A 21,262-nucleotide genomic window follows, 5' to 3' on the forward strand; every position below is an offset into this window, starting at 1 on the left:
TGTTTCTTTGCTGCGCAGCTTATGAATATATTTGTCCTTGTTTTATTTAAATGTTTAAGAATGTTATAAAATTTACCAAATGAGGAAGAGATAAATCAAAAGATGACGTTATGCTTATGCTTATTCAAGAAGGAAGATCAATGGAAAGGATTTGAAAATAGAGAAATATGCAGATTCTAATGTAAACCAAAGCATTTTGCTCTCAACATTATTTTTAACTGGCAGAAAAGAGATAATATCCTTTAAAAAAAACAATCCACTGTTAAACCAAAAACTATGACGATAAATTGCTCATGTGTATATTAATAATCATAAATTTATTTGCTAAAACTTTTTTGCAAATTTGTGACAAATAAAGAGTTTACTTTATTCCGACATAAACAAACTACATCTGTGCGATTTACAGATCAAACAGATAAAAAACAAACAAGGATGATAAGATTTTGAGTAGCAGAGCTGAAAAAATCCTATCATGGTCAATGACGTGCACACGATTTTACCAAGGGGGTGTGACCCTTTAGGGGGTAGTAAGGAAAGCAGGCATCAACATTTACAATTTTTAAGAGGTCTCCCATGCATAATTTTTTCAATCCTTACTAAAAGACATAATTATGAATCGGCTTTGAAACAAGAATTGAGAAAAATCGATTAAATTCTGTGGAGTATATTCGCTGTTTTAAAAAGGACATACCAACATAAAAAATGAAATATTACGCCATGGTGTTCCAATTTAAGCCTGATTTATTACAACCAGAAAACATTGGGGTTTCAATTATGTTCATATGCTTGCTTATGTATGCAAGTACGTCCAAGCTTTTTAATTTCAGGGGGGGGGGAAATGAGGGTTTTCAATGGTTTGGGGGGTGTAATATATCACCCCTACCCCCTACCGTTGGACCTCCTTGTAAGAATGGGTATCTTTTAATTCATATTTACATTTTTTCTTTTAATAAACCATTGCTTTTATTTTTATGCTTATGACTATCGAGGTGGTTTGATGAATCGTAATTGGATTGAAGTTAACCTTTTATCATAAGTGGTGATTGTTTTTGGGCCAAGACACTTCGATTTAATTGCTATTAACAGTAGATACCCTGTTTAAAGCATCTCCAAAATCCAGCTATTGCAAAAAAAAATTTTTTTCGCATATCCAAACTAAGCCTATTTCAAGAATAATGGTTACATAAAGACAAGTCATAATATGTATAACACAACCTCTATAGCAGTTGCGTGCACAGATTACATGCTGCAGACAACCGGCAAATTAACAGCTGTTTTAAATTTATCAGCTGTATATTTGACATAAATAGCAAAGTGGAAAGTCGATAAGACAAATAACAGTTATTGGTAACTAAGCAATAATTTGATAACTGTAAGACCAAAAATTTAAAAAATGTATATATGAACATTTCTTATTGTATTTTTAACACAAAACTTCTTTAACCATTGCAACTTTATCAAAAAAAGTTTCATTTTTGACAGTTGACTATTTAGCCAGTATCCTGTACTACGTGCATAAGAGAGCACATTCTTCCCCTTTATCATGTTTTAAATGAATAAATAAGATTACAAAATTTACAGCATTTTTCAAAAACTGATGAACAAAAATTCGGATAGAAATTATAATATGAAACAAAATTTAGCATAATAGAGACGTTAAACATTTATGCCTCGCAAAAATAATTGGGGAATGTTTTTGCAAAAAAAAACATGTAAACTTTTAGACAAAGGTTGTGCAATTAAAAGTTTGATTGTCAATGATGTTATGGTTATGTGAATCCCTAAAAAATACCCTTCTAATTTGAATTCAGGATATTCATGATCAGGGCTACTTTTCTTTTGGATTTATAATGGTGGTATTGCAGAAACGCCGCAAAATTTCTCGTCTTGCCATGCTCGTATATTTTAAGCAAATGGGATTTCGCAAGGCTTAACTGATATGACCTTACCATACTTTGCATCATATTAAATACTTTCTTTCTAATATTATTTTTTCTACATAATAGAAACATTCAGAAAGAAAATTAATTTTTACATGCAAGTTTTGTTCTTTATGGGGTTAGCAGGGATTGTAAGGGATAAGATACTGGACGCTAATTGTTATGCATCCCAATAATGATAAAATTCAATATGTAGATTAAAATTATTTGTTGAAAAGTGTGGACAACACTAGCCAATAACAACCAACCAATAAAAATTCACTAAAACAAACTTTGGAAACATTGTAATTTATTGTACAATGTCTCCATTTTTAGTAGCGAAGCTACTCTATAATTCACTTTGTCCGTCCGTCCGTAAGTCAGTCCGTCAGTCAGTCCGTAACGCTATGGGGGAAATGGGATTTACTCAGCTCCTATAAAAGATAGAATGCTGAAATTTTTTGACAACATTCCCATCATTAAGGAGCACAATTGACTATAAAACACATTGGCGCTCGGACCGATTTTTAGCAGGTTTTAGGCTATTTTTATATTTTTACATTTTTCTCCATATCTTCAGAGTTTATGGTCCGATTTTCAAAATTTTTTCAGTTACAGATATCAAAATTAAATTTCCCGTCGTTTAAAGAAACAACCATAAAGGCCAGACTGCCTTTTAAGCAGGTTTTAGGCTATTTGTATATTTTTCACATTTTTCTCCATATCTTCAGTGTTTATGGTCCGATTTACAAAAAAATTTCAGTTATAGATATTAAAATTAAATTTCCCGTCTTTTAAAGTAAACATCCATGACGGCCAGACTGCCTTTTTAGCAGGTTTTAGGCTGTTTTTTTTATATTTTTAACATTTTTCTCCATATCTTCAGTTTTTATAGTCTAATGTTCAAAATTTTTTCAGTCATAGATATCATAATTAAATTTCCCGTCTTTTAAAGAAAATAACCATGACGGCCAAACTGCCTTTTTGGCTTTTTGGCAGGTTTTAGGCTATTTTTATATATCTAACACTTTTTTCCATATCTTCAGTGTATATGGTCCGATTTTCCAAATTTTTAAAAAATTAAATCTTTTGTCGTTTTAAGAAAACAACCATGGCGGCTAGACTGTCTTTTATCAGGTTTTTGGCTATTTTTATATGTTTTACATATTTCCCCATAACTTTGTTTATTTTGATCCAATTTTCAAATTTTTATGGGATATCAGTATCAAAATAATTTTTCCCATTTTGTTATGAGCATCTTTAATAAAATTTACTTTGACCATCGTCATCATACAAAATAAAACAAGGTTTCATGTTTATTTTATTTAATAGATCTATTTTTGATTTTAGCAAAAACCTTTTAAATCTACCTGTACCTAGTCCCATCTACGATTTTTGTGCTTCGCTACTTATGGATGTTGTCATCCTTGTTTTTATATGAGGAAGCTTCTCGATTAATATTTTATTCATGTTGTTTTATAGATCTTACGTAGTTGACTGTTACAAGCTTAAAAATATTCATTTGCAAAATAGGTTTTGAAATTTTGCCTTTAAAGATATTTTGCTCAATGATGGTACAAAAGTGTTCAGTGGACTTTAAAACCTTTACAAGATATTAAATTTCTTCACAAATAAAAAAAATTTCCTATTAATATTACAAAAGCAAAGGAATTAGCCACCATGTCCAAATATGAAGGAGGATAAAAAAAATATGTCTATTGTCATCAAAAAGAAATTCCAATCTTTCACCATGAAGATATTTATTTTCATTTGCATATGATTGTCTTATAAAACAGCAAAATTTAAATGCTACAAAATTGTCTTAGTTTGAATCTTAAAATGGGTTTAAAAAGGGTGATTTTTTATTTAATATAAATATATAGTAAGTAATTGTTCTTCGATTAAATATTTTGCACCTGTAAAAATATTAATTTTCAAATCATAATCATAATTATATTTTTATGATATTTCATGTTCTCTAAAAATGTGTTAAAATGGATAAATTGTCGCCGCTTTTATTAAGCAGATTTTAGCTGCTTTACTTTCCAACTTTTGCAAATTGCATGATAAGTGCAGAAATCACAAATACTCAACCTTTCATACAGAAACAAGAACGATAAAGTTCAAAAATATGCTCTGTATTATTCTAGCCTTTTATTAACAAAAAATCCATCACATCAGACTTAGTTTGAAATATTTTTTTTGTTGCTTTTTAATTTGTGTGTGAGTTAATCAAATTGTCCATTAAGTGACCAATGCAAATAAAAGCTGTATATTAAAAAAGACAATTTATAGCATAAAGTATGAGAGAATCTAAGCTTTATTGCAAAGTTTATGCATGCAAAAAAAGAATAGGAAAAAAGAAGAGAGAGTTTTTGATTGACAGATTGAATTGAGAAAAGAAAAATATTTTGTTTGGTAAATGCAAATTGCAAACATCTACCGCGTTGACGCATTAAATTTCTTTTAAATTTTTTTTTGTGGTAAATAATTTAAAATCAATAGTGTGAAATTTGTAGCAGCGTCGCTGTTCTATAAGTTTGTGTTTTTGTTGGTCTGTTGCATACTAAATAGAATTGACGCACACATAAATATTTTTTTAAAGATAAAACTATAAGTTCCGGAGATCTTTCAGAATAAACAAGGTTTTTTTTATTTCAGGATGAGGGTCCCATCGCACTGCCAGCTGGAGCTAGGGGCGGCAAAGCGCTGCTCCACCTTCCCACCTCCCCACAACACTTTACTAACGACGTGGTCAACCGGTTTGACCTGGAGCTTGGGCCGACACACCGCCCGCCCCTCGTGCTCCCGCCCTCCGCGGCCTCCGTGTCTGTTAGCAAGTCCGTGAGCAAGGTAAGCGTAAAGCGCAAAGTTTCTATGAGCAGCAGCACTAGTGAAGCTGACGACAGTGAGGCGGACAGTGGCCTACAGTCGCTGGCCCAAATTTCGGACATTTATGTGGATCGCGGTATTCGCAATAACAGGCCGCTGCCACAGGTTCCCGGTGGCGGAATTGGGCTGGCCGGACATCATCCTAGCCCCCGACGCATTCAGCCCTACTATATCGGCTATAACCTAGTGTACCGGGAGCCGGAAAAGCACAAGAAGCCGCTGTACACTCCCGTGTCGCCCGCCAATCTTGTGCCCTCATTGCGCCGCTTGCATCCTTCACAGCCACCGACTCCACCGGCCAACCTTAACGTCGGTCTGTTGTCGACAATCATTGCCAAGCTGAAATCGCTCGCCGAAGCCACAAGCTCAAGAATCCGGTTCTCTAATCTTCTCAAAGAACCGGTTCTGTTGACAACTGAGTCAGGTAGCGAAGCTACCTCAACTGTGGAGCCGGCCGAAGCAAGCACGACAACGTCTACAACAACCAGCCAGCCAGCTACAGAGGGAGAAACCAGTGCTAAAACCGATGAACATCAGGCAAAGATAATTTTTGAACTGTCGATTTTAAAAAATCAAATGAAAACTGTTTTACAATATTAACGTTAGGATTGTTAAGATTTTATAATTGCAAGATTGGTTACTTGCTAATGTTTTCTATCTCTTGGGCAGTACAACAATTAAAGTAATAAGTCTTTATGTTTCCAAATTATAAGAGACTTTGTGCTTATGCGTTTCCCCAATTATATAGGGTATTCCATCTATAACCAAAATCATCCTCAAAAAGTTTCTAAATTATCTCGTAACCCGCAGGGCAAGCCCGCAGCTGGTCATGTGCTGGTTAGAATCGATGATCTGGGCGTTACAACTGACGAAGAGGCACAGATTTTTAACACCCAAGGAAAACCAACTTTTAAATCTCATAAGAATGTTTGATCTCATTCGATTTTAGCTTGGTATGGCTACACGTTATAGTAACTAGCGGCCGTTGTGCATTCAAAGAGGAAAAATATAGCCGAAAACCATTCAAAAAATAGTTTTAAAATAAGATAGCATAAACTATCCCGGAACCAAAGTGAATCTACTCTAAAATGTAGAACTCCATTGGTTCTATAGTTATTGAAATGCTGTATAAAATTTTATTGAAATCTCCCTCTCAAAATAAAAAGCTTAAACGTCCTTGATTATATCCATACAAAATGGACATAATTCATATTTAGCCTTTAAGGAATATAAAAATATAAAAACTAAATGTTCAAACAGTAGGTAATTTAATACCTATATATTGTTTTCATTTAATTGCTCTGGTTTTACAAACAATTTAAAAGTGAAATTTTAAAATAGTTTTCTATTAATCACTCAGCTATTACTTAACTAGCAAAAAAAGACACTCTTTAGTTTATTAGTATTTATATTTTAATATTTATTGAAAATTGTCTGTAATACGATGCTATACATACACTTTGTTACCTTTAACTTTAAATCAGTCAAAGATAATTTTTATTATTTACTTGTTTCTAGCAGGGACAAGGGACCAGGGTTCAGACAAACAATTCTAGGTGAAAAATTTTCCAAACCCCACTTAATTCATTTACTCCCCTCCCCTTTCCCCTTATCCACATCACTTTAGTTACAGCACAAAAATATCCAAATTTTCAGTTATTTCAAATGGAATTTGGAATTTGCTGAATAACTGGTTTCTAGTAATAGTTGCACAATAATTGTTTTCTTTGCATGGTGAAAAATGTATAGGAATAATTTTCTTCTAAAAGATCCGCTTTTAACATTCTAAAAATCATTCAAAGATAAAGTCTGAACTGTCCTATTAAGCAGTAACAATTCAATCCAAAACAGACTTATAGTTTTAGATGCGGTTAATTTCACAAAATGGTGTAATCATAGGCTAACAGGGATATAGGCATAACTGGATAATTTCATATAATGGTGTGAAAATGGATTTATTATTACCTTACAACTGATTATTATGTACTCTAATAAAGTGAAACTTGTAGCGGGCTAAAATAATGATTCCCCATTTATCCCCATTTATGGATAAGCGAACAGAAAAATAACAGACAGGGGTTCGGGAGCAACCTAAATTGACGACTATTTTTCCCCTGTCATAATATCCAAGTATATTTTACATTCATTGGTGTGATCATATGCAAACAGATTTACCCAATTTACAGCTCTTCTTATTTTCCCCCAAATCATACCAGCTACCCTTATAAGATTTTGTCTCAACCATGACACTTTGGTTGAGTGTGACTTCCGAATTAGCGGGAAGTTCTCGAGATCTGTTGGCGAACATACAAACCCCCAATACCAGGAACCATCAAGTTTCAACAGCAGGTTTGATTATAGATTTATTGATGAAATTATTTCAAAGTCCTGAAATTACAAAATCAATTAATTCATAATTCCAGTTATTTATAACCACGTAATCTTAATTGCTTTTTAAAATCATTTTTCTCTACGGTTAAGAATCTTTGGAAACTTTGGCTTTAAAGGAAAATTATTTGGTTTAATAAATCATTGTTAAATGCAAAAATAAAGGCACATAAAAAATTACTAAAACATATATTAATCATAATTAAGTTTCATGCTTAGCTGGCTAAAGCCTTTTTTAAAACTACATATAATCGTCCTATACACCATTCTTCTTAATAAAATTAACAAATTCTACCTGAAGTTCTTATGGTTTCAAATCCCTGGTATACTAGGGTTGTTCACGCACTATGAGACCAATGATAGGCCCAATTTTGTTCTCCGAAATCTTCACACACTCATGTCTCATTCAAAAGTAACGAACGTGGCGCATCAAAATATATAAACAATCCATACCGCGTCACTTTATGAAAGGAAAGTCAAAAAAGACGACATTTGCGCTTAATTTGGGATAATGATAAGGAATTAATTTCGAACTTGATAAACACAAAGCTTCCTCGAAAAGAGGTTAAGACAGATTTTTTATATAGAAGACTTAGTAAGAAAGATTATTTATCGTACTTTATCCCATCCCTGGATCCCTGTTTCTTTATACTTAGTTTAGTCATACAAATAGACATGCAATCCAGGGAAATAGGGATAAGACAATTGAAGGTAAATCAATCCTGAATTCAGCTTTTAGTATATGTATTATTTTTATAAGAGGGATAAATTGTGATGTCCATTAAATCTTATTACACAAGTTTAATTAAAGTCAAAATGGCTATTTTTAATGTTCCAGACTACCTATCATAAAAAGGACATAACCAACTCGTATTTTATAAGAACAATTGGGTATAGTCCCTTTCGTGGCAACGCACCTTGAGAGGCGATTCTTCATTTTTTTCACAGTAGCTTTCCTTCTATTTCTAGCCCCTGCGGGGGGCTCCAACCCTAAGGGGCCAATTGCCTAACCCTGTGGGACAATCACCTAACCCAATATAACCTAACCTGACATAAAATAACCTATAAAAGCAATTTTAAAAATACGACGATTCGCCCCTTATGGGGCGTTGCCACGAAAGGGACTATTCCAGAACAATTATCCAAAAGCAAAAATTAATCCATAGTTTTATCGGAGAGATCTTTTGCTTCAGATTTAAGTAAAAATTGATAAATCTAAACTTTAATTTATGCCTTTCTTTATTCCTGAAAAAAAAATCAACTATTTTTACCGCTAAAATTTCTCTTTGATATCCTTCCAATAACATGAAACACAGTTGTTCATCAATATACATAAAAAAAAAGATTTTATTATTTGAAAAAAAAATATATATTAATTTTATTGGGAAATTTAGTTTCAAACTTCTTAAAAGACAGAATGTTTATATTTTAAACTTCGATTGACATAATAATTTACATAGCAAAATCATCAATAAGCAAACATGACGCTATTTTATAATAGATATTTAGCAACAAAAGGATGCAGAAGTGGGGTATTGGTGGGTGTATACACTTTCCTTAAAATACAAATTAAAAAAGATTAAATTACTCTCTTTTATACCCCCTCAATGTTTACACCTCCCCGCCCCTCTCTGGCAAAACCCTATGAACGCTCCTGAACCAGAACTTTAAAGTTGTTAAAAGTTAAAACCCTTTTTCTAACTATGCTGTCTCCACAGAATCTTTTTACTATTGTGCTTAATTTAAAATGAATTACTTTGGTATGTGATAATTACAGAATCAACCATTTGTATTTAGTTATGACACCTTTCTTAATGTGAAAACATTTATTTCTTACAGGGAGATGGTGATAATGGGAGTAAAAGTAATCTACATACCATTATCCTCTTTATATTTTTACTTTAAAAAAAATTTATTTTGTCATATCCTTGACTACCATTAGTTTCTTATAGGGTTAGTGCACCTGTACAGGGAGGGAGGGGACATTGGGCTGTTTATTACACTAGTCCCCAATGTTTTATAAAACAAATTTTTATTAATAACTTTTGGGACTTAAATCAAATTTTAATTGGTTGGTACATCTACAGAATGGCAATTTGGAATTTACATTAATTTATCGGCCATTGCCTTATCCCTTTAGATCACTGGTAAGTGCAAGTAGTCCGAAACCGCAATACCATTTGACTTTCATTCTCTTACCAAAGGGTCTCAGGGATAAAAGGACTTGAATTCCTTCAACTTTTCTACTAGTTATTCCAGATATTGATATATACCGCTATTTTAATGCCATAAACATTTGAATAAAATGAAAATTTTTTATTAGCCTGGGCCTTCGGTAAATTGGAGCCAACAAAAAAGGAATTAATCCTATTATTTTTATTTTATTTTTCGCGAAAAATATTCCTTATTGCAATACGGTACATGATTTTTCTTTAAAACCGGTTTAAGAATAGCGGAAATCAAAAGGATTTGAAGCCATACTTGAAAGTAGTTTTATTTTTTATTTTGACATTTTCTATCTTCCTTATGTTTATGAAAAAGTTGTAAAAGGGAAAAATGATAAAATATATTTTTTACAATGTAAAGTAAAATGTTAACAATTAAATTGACCACGAGTAGACCTTGTTTTTAAGTGTTTTTAGAGTTACATTTTCTTTAGAGTTATCATAATTTCATTTTTTGTAATATTTTGTTTTTATGGTCTTCATTTTTTTGTCTATGGATTTCTTTGTTTCATTAAAAGTAAAAAGATTTAAGCCTTCTAATCCTATCAATTTATTAATATAAGACATATTTTAGGACTATATAGGTTTCTATATGTAATTTATTTTGGATTTTAAAATGTATTGTCGGTAAAAATTAGGCTTTTAATTCCTTAAACGTGACACCATGGAATCTGTCCCGATTTTGTATAACTTTTGCGGAACATGTTCCAGTTACGTCATATTTTTCTTTCCCGAAAAAGGGAAGGGGTGAAGAAAATCTCTTCAAAAGAGATGGGGAAAACCCCCTTTTCTCCCATATCTTTTTTCTTCCCCCCTTCCCTTTTTCGGGAAAGAAAAATATGACGTAACTGGAACATGTTCCGCAAAAGTTATACAAAATCAGGACAGTTTCCATGGTGTCCTTAAACGTTTGTGTATGAGGCTTTCAGTATTTGATAATTGAGTAAAAAATAAACAACAAGCAATTATAACTCTAGTATAATTGTTTCTGTTAAATAAACAAAGGTTTTAATGTTGGTATACTTGTTGAACAGAGGAAGAGCGTGCAGAGAGACCCAGGTCTCTGGAGGCTAGAGGCAGATCTCTTCCCTTCCTGGATACCCCTGCAGGTTAGTACGTACAATTTTTTGGTCAATTTATAGAGTAGATTTTCTTGTAACATCCTCTGAAAAAAAAAGAAATATAAAGTTGGGCGTTATGTACATTTATATACCCTTTTAAATCAGTAGTTATTCTCTCCACAATTAAAGAGTGTATGTCTTTAATAAAAAGTGGTCGTGGCTAACATAATGTGGAATTGCTATTTTGAAGAAAAATATTTGAACACTATTTTAAATTGACTATAACAAAAAGTATGTTTAGATCTTCTCCAGATGTTTAACTTGAATTTTTTACAGAAAACTGAAACCTTTGCCTGTCATGTTCTACAATATGTTTAGTTTGTCAGTATGTATGTGTGTGTTAGTATGTGTGTGAGAGAGAGAGAGTGTGTATGTGTGTGTGTGAATGTTTGCAATTTCGGTGGTAGATTGCAAAATATTAAAACCTTTTACTACTTCCAATTTAAATGACCGCTGAATAGAGTTGGCAAACCAACTAAATTTGTGTTTTTTTGCAATAAAATAAGTGTGTAAAATATTATTAAACAAGAACAAACTATTGAAAAATTTAAGATGTAAAACACTATATAATAAACAATATAAAATAATGTTTAAAAAATATTTTTTTCTTTATGTTTGCGAAAAATACAAATTATTTTTGCAATATGATAGCATAAAGAGGAGAAAACACATTTAGCATTACAGACTGACAGACCGACTATATAGAAAAGTTTCGCGTTTCAAACTAAAACTATTCATTTTGTAATAGAAAAAGTCATTTTTAAAAACTTACAGAAAAGATATAAGGTTTCATCTTTCTAGAAAATTACAAGAATATTATTATTGCTTGACTATTTATCACCGAGTCAGCTTAATTATGATTATTAATTGACTTATTCTAACCAAAAGCCCTGCCTATTCATCAAAGATTTCAGGTGTTTATGTAATGATAGAAGATTTTTTAGACTTTCTTACTGTCTGTAATTGAAATTAATATTGCCAATCCCACAGTTTTATCCGCAATCTCTTATGACCTCCACATTTTATCATATATGCAAGACAAAATTATGTAATACAGGCGGCTAGGCTCCTAGAGGTTTTAAGGTGGAGAAGGAAGGGAGAGATTGACAACCACCTGAACTTTCAATTGTAGGGGGGTAATTAATTTACATCCTTCTAAAATGTAGGTATAGACATTTCCAGGACCTACATTGAGAAGTTACATTAAAAGGAAAATCATATCGGTTCAGTTGTTAGCGAGATCCTTTGGTATAACCAGAATCACAGACATCCTATTACTTTTATCTGTATACATTTGAAAATGGTTGTATTCAAAAAACACAAGTTTTAAGGTGTTTAAAGCTTGTCAATAAAAAGTTAATTAAGTTAATTCTTTGATTACGTGCTAGCAAGGCGTATTCTGCTATATTGCATCATTAATCGTTGTCACAAGAAAAAAGGCAGTTTCCCTATAATTGACAATAAAGCATCAATAAATAGCCCCTCCGCTATGTAACTTATTCTTTTAAAAACAGTGTAAAGGACTGTTATCATTGAACATTTACATATGTTTAGTTTAGGTTTGATAAGGTAAATTTGGGTACATATAATCCCCGCAAGGTTAAAAAAATCCAACAATAATATGGTATTATTGATCAAATGGATTTATATAAGCTAAAAATATTTCAAGACTTTTGTGAAAGTGGGGTAAAATTATCTAAGTTCCTTCCACAACGTTTTTCAAAAATAGAAGTCAATAGGAGGGGGGTGATACATTTGGTCCACTATCTTTTGAATGGTTTATACCTAAAGCTTTGCAAATCGATGTGACAGCTTTGAAAATTGCAACTTTTTGCAATTAATTTAAATGGCAATTAAAGAATTAAAAATTTGCAAATTTTTTCAACTTTTTAGTACTATTTGATTACCAAGTTAATTTATTGCAATTTCCAGATTTTTTCCTGTTGGGTTAGAAATTTAAGAGAAAAAAAATATTTAAACAAGCAACATTGCCTTTAGACTTAAAAAGAAATAAAACCTTTCACCACCATTTAGATCTCAAAAGCTAGGAAATTACAATGCTTTTAATTATCCCGCATAATATCTTAGTAAATAAAATGGCCAAAATGAATCTTTCCAAAGAATAAGAACCTAAACAATTCAATCATTTTGGAGATCTTATGGAACTGACAAAAATTAAATTTAAAATCAACAAATAATTGAAAACATTTTAAGTTAAATTTAACTAAAAGATTGATTTCAATTCATTTATTTATCAAACTATATAATTTATTCTCTATTTAGAAGCAGCCTCTAACTCCATCAGTCGTGGTGGTGACCTACCCTCACAGGACTGGGAGGATGGAGATGCCACCCTTATGGCCCAGGAGAACTATCAGGCGGAACAGGATGTCCTCCAGGAGGTTGTCAAAGAATTCGAGGTAAATTTTAAAACTGAGAAATAAATCATTTTATATATTATTTTATATCTCTTTAATTGGTTGGAGTACCTGAAGAAAGTGCTAGACCCAAGTAGGTTCAAAGGTACTAACAACCTACTATTGCAGACAACCAACCCTTTGATTGCCGGATCTTTGTCTGGAAGTCCTAAGTTTGCTAGGTAAAGAGTTTCGCCTTGGCATTTCCCCTATTATTACTACTAATGTTGCGCATCTATTATTTCATTGCAACAAGCCCCTGCTGGGCTACCTTAATGTCAATAAAATATAACCTAAGGTAAAACACTAACAACGAAAAACTCGTATGAACCCTTATTTTCTTCCAGGAGGAAAGAGTTATTGAAGACGTAATCAACGAGGTTGAACAAATAGCTGGAAACACTGTTGGTGAGAATGTCAACAATGAGCCTCTGATTCAACAGGGAGATTTTATTGAGGATTTCACTGCCCCCGAGTTCGCCTTTGCAGGTTTGTTGTTCTTGTTATGTATACTATTTCAAATAGATTTTAGAGAAAAAAGGACGAGTACTTCCTCCACCCTCCAAAAAGTAATCATGCCTTGAAAAAAAACCTCAATTTACTACAATTTACATAAAACATCTAATAAAATAAGACTTTAAGTTATCTTCATTCCTTAACAAATTAAAGATGAATGAACTATTTTAAAATGGATTTTAAGCATAATAAAGATTTAATAATTCAAAGAAAAAAACATATGTTAAGACTTTTTTTTAGAAAAGAAAGTAAAAATTTCTTTTCATCCTCTATGCAAAAATGAAATATTAAATAAGAGAAAATTAAAAGGCTTTGCAATGCATCCCATAATTTGATCCGACGTTAATTATTTGATTAAATCTGACATTTTCAAAAGGATTAAAATGCATAAACTGTTCAGAAAATTTTTAAAGGTATTTTTATATGAAATATAGACATCGATTTCAATGACACATGAATAAAAATTTTCCATTATGGCTTTGAATCTGATTGATATCCGCTAGATTAGAACAGGTTGTCACCCACACTTAAAATCATGTGTACAGTCAATTTTCTAGGAATATTAAAAAAAATCATAAAATTTATATCAGTATTGTTAGCCCGGACCATCGGTTCTTCTGGGCTAACAAAACTGATTTTATATTTATAATTCTTTATCCCTGATTCTTGAAATATTTCATATTAAATTTGTTATGCTGTAAAGCATTAAACTATATTTTATTATTCTTTACATTTATAATTTACACCAACACGGAATATATTTTGAAAACTTATATTTTTTAATTGTTATTAAATTGCTGATTATTTGAAGGCACATACAAAAGACAATAAATTATGCAAATCATAATTATTGGTGGAAAAATTTGGACACTGCTAATTTGTACTAAGGACCCAATGAACGAGAAAACACGTTTAAAAAAACTTTGGGTACCAGTTAAATTTGCTCTTCACAAACTGTCCTTTTACTAAATGACTATTTGGCATTTTTTATCATTCGTGGCCTAACATTTCTTGGCAAATTTCTGTAAAAAGGATTTTAGGAATACGTATCCATAATAAAATATGTAATCTTGTTAGCGGTGAAATTCTTATATTAGAAATTTGCTGTAATAAATTTTCTTTCTATTCATCCTAAAATTGCACAAGTTGAGGCCAGGGATGAAGGTATTGCGATTCAATGTGGCTTTAATTTTGTTTTATGATTATAATTCTAAAAAGACATATTTAAACAATATATGAAACTCTATATTGTATAGATTTTCAATTATAACTTTTGATAGTTATTCAATGCATCGAATTATAGACAGCTTTCCGTAGATATCAAAATGAAAAATTAAAAGATTAAAATCAGTTTTGTTAGCCGATAGGGGTCAAAGGTCCGAGCTAACAAAAATGGTATTAATTTTATGATTTTTATTAATATTAGTATAAATTGTCTATAACACGATGCTAAACAGGATTTTTCAGTATGGCTGAGAACCGATTCTAATCCAGCGGTTAATAATCGGATTCGAAGTCTTTTCCTTGAATATAAAAAAAAACACTAGACAAAGAAAAGGAAACGAAGCAAATTTCAAGAGAATTAGATAAAAAAGATTTAAAAAAAACTTTATGTAAAAAACTCCACCCAAATAGGGAGGATTTGAATTGACTTTTTTATGCACTTTCTTTCAGCATCAAATTATGTAAAATCCTAAACAACTAAATTTTATGAAATATTTAAAATTTTTGTTCATGGTTTATTTAATATTTTCTATCATTAAATACAAAGGCTTTGTTGATCAAATTATGATGGATAACAAGTTAATTTTTGCACAATGTAAAATGATTTAATGAATTAAATAAAAAGACAAAAATATTTATGTATTAACAAATAAAAGGTATGTTTAACGATTTTAAGTTTGGAAAAAAATATTTAAAAAATATATAATGAACGCCATCAATGTATGATAATATGCATTATTAATCAAATCCCTAAGATTAATAAATTAATGAAAGAATTGAGGTCTGTGAACACAGTAATAGTGTCTGACTGATTATGACGTAACAAAAAAAAATAGCCAATGAGAGGCCACTATAAATTTTACCATTGGTCAATAACGGCCTCTCATTGGCTATTTTTTTGTTACGTCATAATCAGTCAGACACTATTACTGTGTTCGAGGTCTGTTTAATGTTTTTTTTAACCTAGTAGATTTACTTTCAACTTTTCATAATTGACCAATCTTTGAATTAATGCAATTTTACTTTAGAGAAACCAAAATTGAGTTTAATTAATGAAGACATAATTACTTTAATGAAATAATTAAGCGTTAAGTTAAAGCTTACCCTGATGTGTGGGAGTGTGTGTGAGGGGACTGTGTAACAGTGTGTGTGTGAGTGATCTCTGTGTGTGTGTTTGCTAATTTATGCAAAAACTTAAACTCTTAATTTTAGAGCATCTCAAAAATGAAACCGAAATATTAGCTTTTTTATAACTTTATAAATATGCTTTTAACTTAAAGTGGTTTTTATAAGGCATATTTTTTTATTTAATTCTTAATGGTAAAAATTACACAAATGTAAATCAAAATTACGCGTTTTTTGAGTACATACTTGATTTCTAGGAAAGCTTTGAGATTTTAATTGGATGCGCCAATTAATTTTTACACAGAACTCGAGTTTTATCCTAGTTGTAGGTCAAATTTTTAATTAGTTTTTATGCCGTTACGTTACTCATCATTGCTACCTATAACACAGACAAACGAATATTTTAGAAATTTTAACGACACAAAGAAAAGTATCGTTTTTATATTTCTAAAATGTAAAATAAATCCTCAAAAAAAAACATTTCATTGGTTCGTGATTTTGCCCATGTTTCACAATTTTCTATTTGATTTAGCGACAACAATACCCATTCATTGGTCTGTCCGTCAGTCATTCTGCCAGTCACTGACATGTGGCGCCCTCACAGATCATTCAACATGCAATACAAGACAAATCAAAAACTTTATTTTATTCTTTTCCCCAAAAAAATGTAATTTCTCTTTCATAAAAAAAATATTCTTAAATATGATAACTTGTAGTAGTAAAGTCATATAATTTAATAATGACAGAAAGTCTTTTTAATTGTTAAGAAAAACACAAGAAAGGAAAAGACTTTAATATTTTATAGGGAAAACTAATTATTTAAAAACTCATAAACAAGAAGATAGAAATTAGACAAATTTTTAAAACTTATAGTGTAGATTTGCAATCAACATGAGGTGTGAAAATTAATTTATTTTTAATTGGCCAGAGACTAGGATATAGTAATCTAAGAAAAATTATTTTCGGACAATCTAAATTTAATCATTTAATTGCTACAATTGATAAATGTTTAGACTGCTATCTTTAATACAAAGTAGAGTGATGTCTGTCCGTCCGTATGTCTGATTCTTAAGATCTCGGTAAACGCTAATCCGATTAAGCTCTACTCTTCAGGGATTTTTTTTATAAGAAAAAGATAACAACTATGGCGTAAATTGAACACTTTCCCTTGATTTCTCCTTTCATAGGTCGAAGGCCCTGGAGGCTAGTGGCGAAGTTACTAGTTGAATAATTTAATATCAATTAGAAAATGGTGGCAAATAGATTTTCTACTGGTGCAATCTCCCTGTGTACCTAGCATGGCCATATGTTAAACCAATAACAACAGATGAAATTTCACAAAAATCATTACCACTTCATTTATATCAATTAGTTTTTAATCAAGTTAAAAAAGAAATAAAGTTAGACAACATCTATAGATGACAAACGAACATCAAGACTTGTATAGTTAACTTGTAACGAATATAGATTGCTACACTGTCTAAACTTCTAATTGTTACAGGAATCATCCTGCAAAGTATGAAATCAATAGTACAATTCTAATATAAGCCAAATAAATTCTAAGCCAGTTAAATCCAAAAATTGTAAAGTTCAAATTAAATCAGTAGCTAAAACAATTAGGTACAATGTTAAAAGAGTAACCACTTTATAATTACATCTAAAAAATACGTATTGCAATGTAAGTACGTCAATATAAAACTTACTCTAATTTAGGAAATTTGGTGTCAAATAAATACAGATTTTTTTGTAAATACTTTTTATGTCTATAATACTAAATGCGCTGTCACCCTAAATTTTGTTGTCCAGCTTCTTGACTTGTTGAGCTTTGCTTTTGCTGATAAAACTAACCTTGTTCTTTTTTAAAACAATTTTATAAGATGAATTTATAAATAGGAAGAATCTTTAAAGGAAATGACAGACAAAAATTATTAAAATATTTCCTATTTACTAAAACAGACTAAATTAGTTCCTTGTAAAATAACAAATATACATAATAGTAGACAATTATTTAGAGTTAAAGCCGACATAAATTTAAATATTCATCTCACAATGTTGGAAAGTAACAATTAAACAATTCCTGTTTCAAGTTAATGATGTATAACATCCAGGGAGGGAGGGGATACTGGGTTGTTTATCACACTAGATCTAACGTTTTAAATAACTTTTTCTTTATTCGTTGGCTTAACATCTTTGGGGACTTGTAGTGAATTATGATTGGTTAGATCATCAAGCTGAGTGTCGAAACGTTTCAACCAGTAATTGTAATCTAAAGAAGGGGTAATTTTCATCATTGGAGATGTGCATTTTGGCCATTGTCTTATCCCTTTTTATCCCTGATAACATCATTTTTTGGGTAGTGTCGTTACTATATAATCAACTAACTTTTTCCCTAGTGGCAGGAATATGGCAACTGAAAAAAAAGCTTTAGCTGTCTGCAACTTTTTGGCATGTAAACAAAACTATTCTAAAATCAAGTGGAAAGGTGTCACCGCCCTTAAAATTAAAATTGAAAAGCCCTGCCCTCACCTTTTTTCACCCTCTTAAGAGATAAATCAACATGCTAAACCCCTGTGTATGCCACTGTGTTCTAACTATAAATATTGTACCCGTTTCTTTATTGATAAATTTGTTTATGGCAAAATAGTTTTTCTTACTTTTCAATATCCAGACCTTATTATTTTTTTTTTTAAAAACGTTTTTTGCCCTGTGTTATTCTTGTTACGTTTTAAAACCATTTAAACTTATGACATTGGTCCTCAAGATCTTTAAGATCGCAAAGATCAAGTTTAATAAAATCAATCCTATAGTACTAATGAACTAAAACAACATTTATGAAACATATAATTTAACAAGGAAAATTTTGTCCATTAGTTGCAAAGACGAGTTTGGTTGTCATTATGTTTGAAGTTTTTTTTCTGTCTGAAGCTTAAGATTTCATTAACAACTGAACCGATTGAGTCTCCACAATTCAACAAGGTTTTGGGGTGGTATTTAATTTTTATAATTAAGTCTACGGGTTGGATTTAAGCTTAGAATAGAGAGCCTCTAGAAAATAGGGGCCCAACCACTAATATAAATTAAAGGACTAGGCTAAAAGCATTTTTTGTAGATTTTTCAAATTCTAATGTGTTTAGGATAATATAAATTGTATATACGTATTTTTTCTCCTATTTTTTTGGCAATATACACCTTTTGAATTTGTTTAATAATCGAAAGAAACAAATTTTATATTTTTGCTTTTAAGTTTATATTGTTGAATTATATAGGAAGCTTAGGTAAAAAAAAACATGAGAGTAATAAGAAAAAGAAATAAGAATAATGATTTAAACTTGAAATGGACAAAATATTATAATGAGAGTGGACGTAAACAATAAGCCCCAAGGGGCAATTCTTTTTGTTGATTATTATTTCAATTTAAAAATGGCTAAACAAGCCTCTCAAGATAAAACTCAAGTAGAGCCTTAAGTCTCAAGTGGTAGTTGTTAATTTTCAATGCAAAAATCAGTCAAATAGCCCTTCGTGATAAAATACAAGCAAATGCTCTATTAAAAGGTTCTATTGATTTGATTTACAGAAAGTGTATCCGTGTGATAAGTAATGTATGGTTGTTGAAATGTATGAAAATTCTTAAAATTAAAATGCACATTCAGAAGGGTTAAAACTTTGCCTGCATATTTAAACAAGAACATCTGAGTTCCATTTATTTTTTGGTGAAAAAAATTCTTAAATAACACTATACAATAAAAAAGTAATTTTCGTGCAAAATTGTAATATGATGCTATCATAACTATTTTGTTTTTACTTTAGAATAAAATTTATAAGGAACTTTTTCATGAGAAACCCCTGATTTTAAGTATGGCTAAAAATGGTTTCAATTCCGCGGAAATTAATCGGATTCGAGGCCATACAAATATTAAATTGTGGAGCAATTTTCCTTCTTAAGTTTTTTAAGGTTGTAAATAATCCGTCATTTAATTTATGACGGACAGGCGTACTTACGTGCCAAATTTATAGAATAGCTGCGCATCAGAAGAAAAAAAATATTCCTTGATGCTTAAACGTTTAACTTCCTCATTATTTCTAGGAATTAAAGCTTATGTTTTTTTTATTATTTAATGAATAAAATCATTTTTCATAAAATAAGTGCAATATGCCTTAAAACAATAAAATGAAAGTCTTAAAGGGTAATGATTATGAACCCACCCCCAATATTTTTAAAAATATATTGTTCATTTATTGTTGAGTTCTCTATCTTATAAAAGATTGAAATAGGTTTTCTGATTAGTGTTAGGATCTTTCATCCATAAGATAAGGTCTTATAATAGTTATAGGCAAATTTTAAACCCCACAATCTCTCTTTGAACTTAGATACGCTAGAGGCACAGCCGCTAACTCATATAAAATCACTAGGCATTATTTATAAAAAAAAAATAACATGCAATACCAACCTAATATAATCATTACTGTAATGATTTTTATGTTTATATAACAATAGCACTGACTTTTAACTGGGAGGCACCCCTTTTTCTGTGGCATACATGTTTTATAATGTCAGGTTCAGAAGGTTAAGTATTTGACATGAATGTTAATTCAAAAACTTAATGAACCCAAATAATTTGCAATTGCTTCACGGATCAACGGACACGCAAAGTCCGTGAAAATAAAAGTCTGTTTTAATGTTAAAAATATAAACATTTACTAATTAATGTCTTGGTCTAGAAACAGGCCTAAATTATTTCTATGTCTTCAACAGGATGGCCTTGATGTCAAATATTTCAGATAATCATTCAATTATTAGTTTTTAAGCACAAATTTTTTTGCAAAATTTGCAGTTCCTTTTATGCATGAGATGCAGTAAGGAAATGTTTGTAGTGGGGTCAAGAAATGTTGCTGAATTGTTGGATTGTTTAACAATGTTTCATTAACATCAACAACCCTATGTGTGTTATGTACTCATGTATGTTAGACTGGGTCTGTTTTGTTACCTTATGGCTTTAGGGAAGTTTAACTTGTCAAAAAATTCTTCGTACTTTAAATCTGTTAGAAAAGTTCTTTTTATTTTTACCAAAAGATCTCTAAAATGTCTAATAAGATTTCCCTTAGGGTAAAGGCTTCAAATTGGGTAGTGTTTTAGATCTACAAATTGCCATCACTCCCTATTCAGAAACAATGTCACAAAAGGCTATGATTGATTAAATTTTGCTCATCTCCAATAATTTTCCAAACAACTGATAATAAACAGGCCTATTGTATGTTTGTATGTAAATACAATAGTCACAATTCATGAATACCATACAAACTAGCATAAATTTGTTTACTAAAATTCGTGGCCTTTATTATCTAATGGTTTTATCCAAAAAGAATAATAGGTTTAGGCCTTACATGTTTTGTAAATGAAAATTTTAACTTTTCTTGAAACTATCTATTCTAAAGTT

At 30.8% G+C, this 21,262-nt stretch overlaps 2 protein-coding genes across 2 annotated transcripts in view; one reads left to right on the plus strand and one right to left on the minus strand.

Moving 5' to 3' along the window:
• LOC145314481 (luciferin sulfotransferase-like) overlaps nucleotides 1–21,262 on the minus strand; it is a 301,018-nt gene that overhangs the window by 233,288 nt on the left and 46,468 nt on the right. The gene's annotated exons all lie outside the window — the stretch shown is intronic.
• The window catches only part of LOC145314475 (uncharacterized), a 99,163-nt gene that overhangs the window by 31,181 nt on the left and 46,720 nt on the right, over nucleotides 1–21,262 (plus strand). The window contains exons 4-8 of the mRNA XM_080154385.1: nucleotides 4,581–5,348; nucleotides 5,622–5,707; nucleotides 10,457–10,533; nucleotides 12,829–12,965; nucleotides 13,310–13,451. Coding sequence (XP_080010511.1) covers nucleotides 4,581–5,348; nucleotides 5,622–5,707; nucleotides 10,457–10,533; nucleotides 12,829–12,965; nucleotides 13,310–13,451 — 1,210 coding nt within the window. The remainder of the gene's footprint in view (nucleotides 1–4,580; nucleotides 5,349–5,621; nucleotides 5,708–10,456; nucleotides 10,534–12,828; nucleotides 12,966–13,309; nucleotides 13,452–21,262) is intronic.

The sequence above is a fragment of the Acartia tonsa genome, chromosome 1 (assembly GCF_053477335.1).
Source record: "Acartia tonsa isolate MP-2025a chromosome 1, ASM5347733v1, whole genome shotgun sequence".
Classification (NCBI taxonomy): domain Eukaryota; kingdom Metazoa; phylum Arthropoda; class Copepoda; order Calanoida; family Acartiidae; genus Acartia; species Acartia tonsa.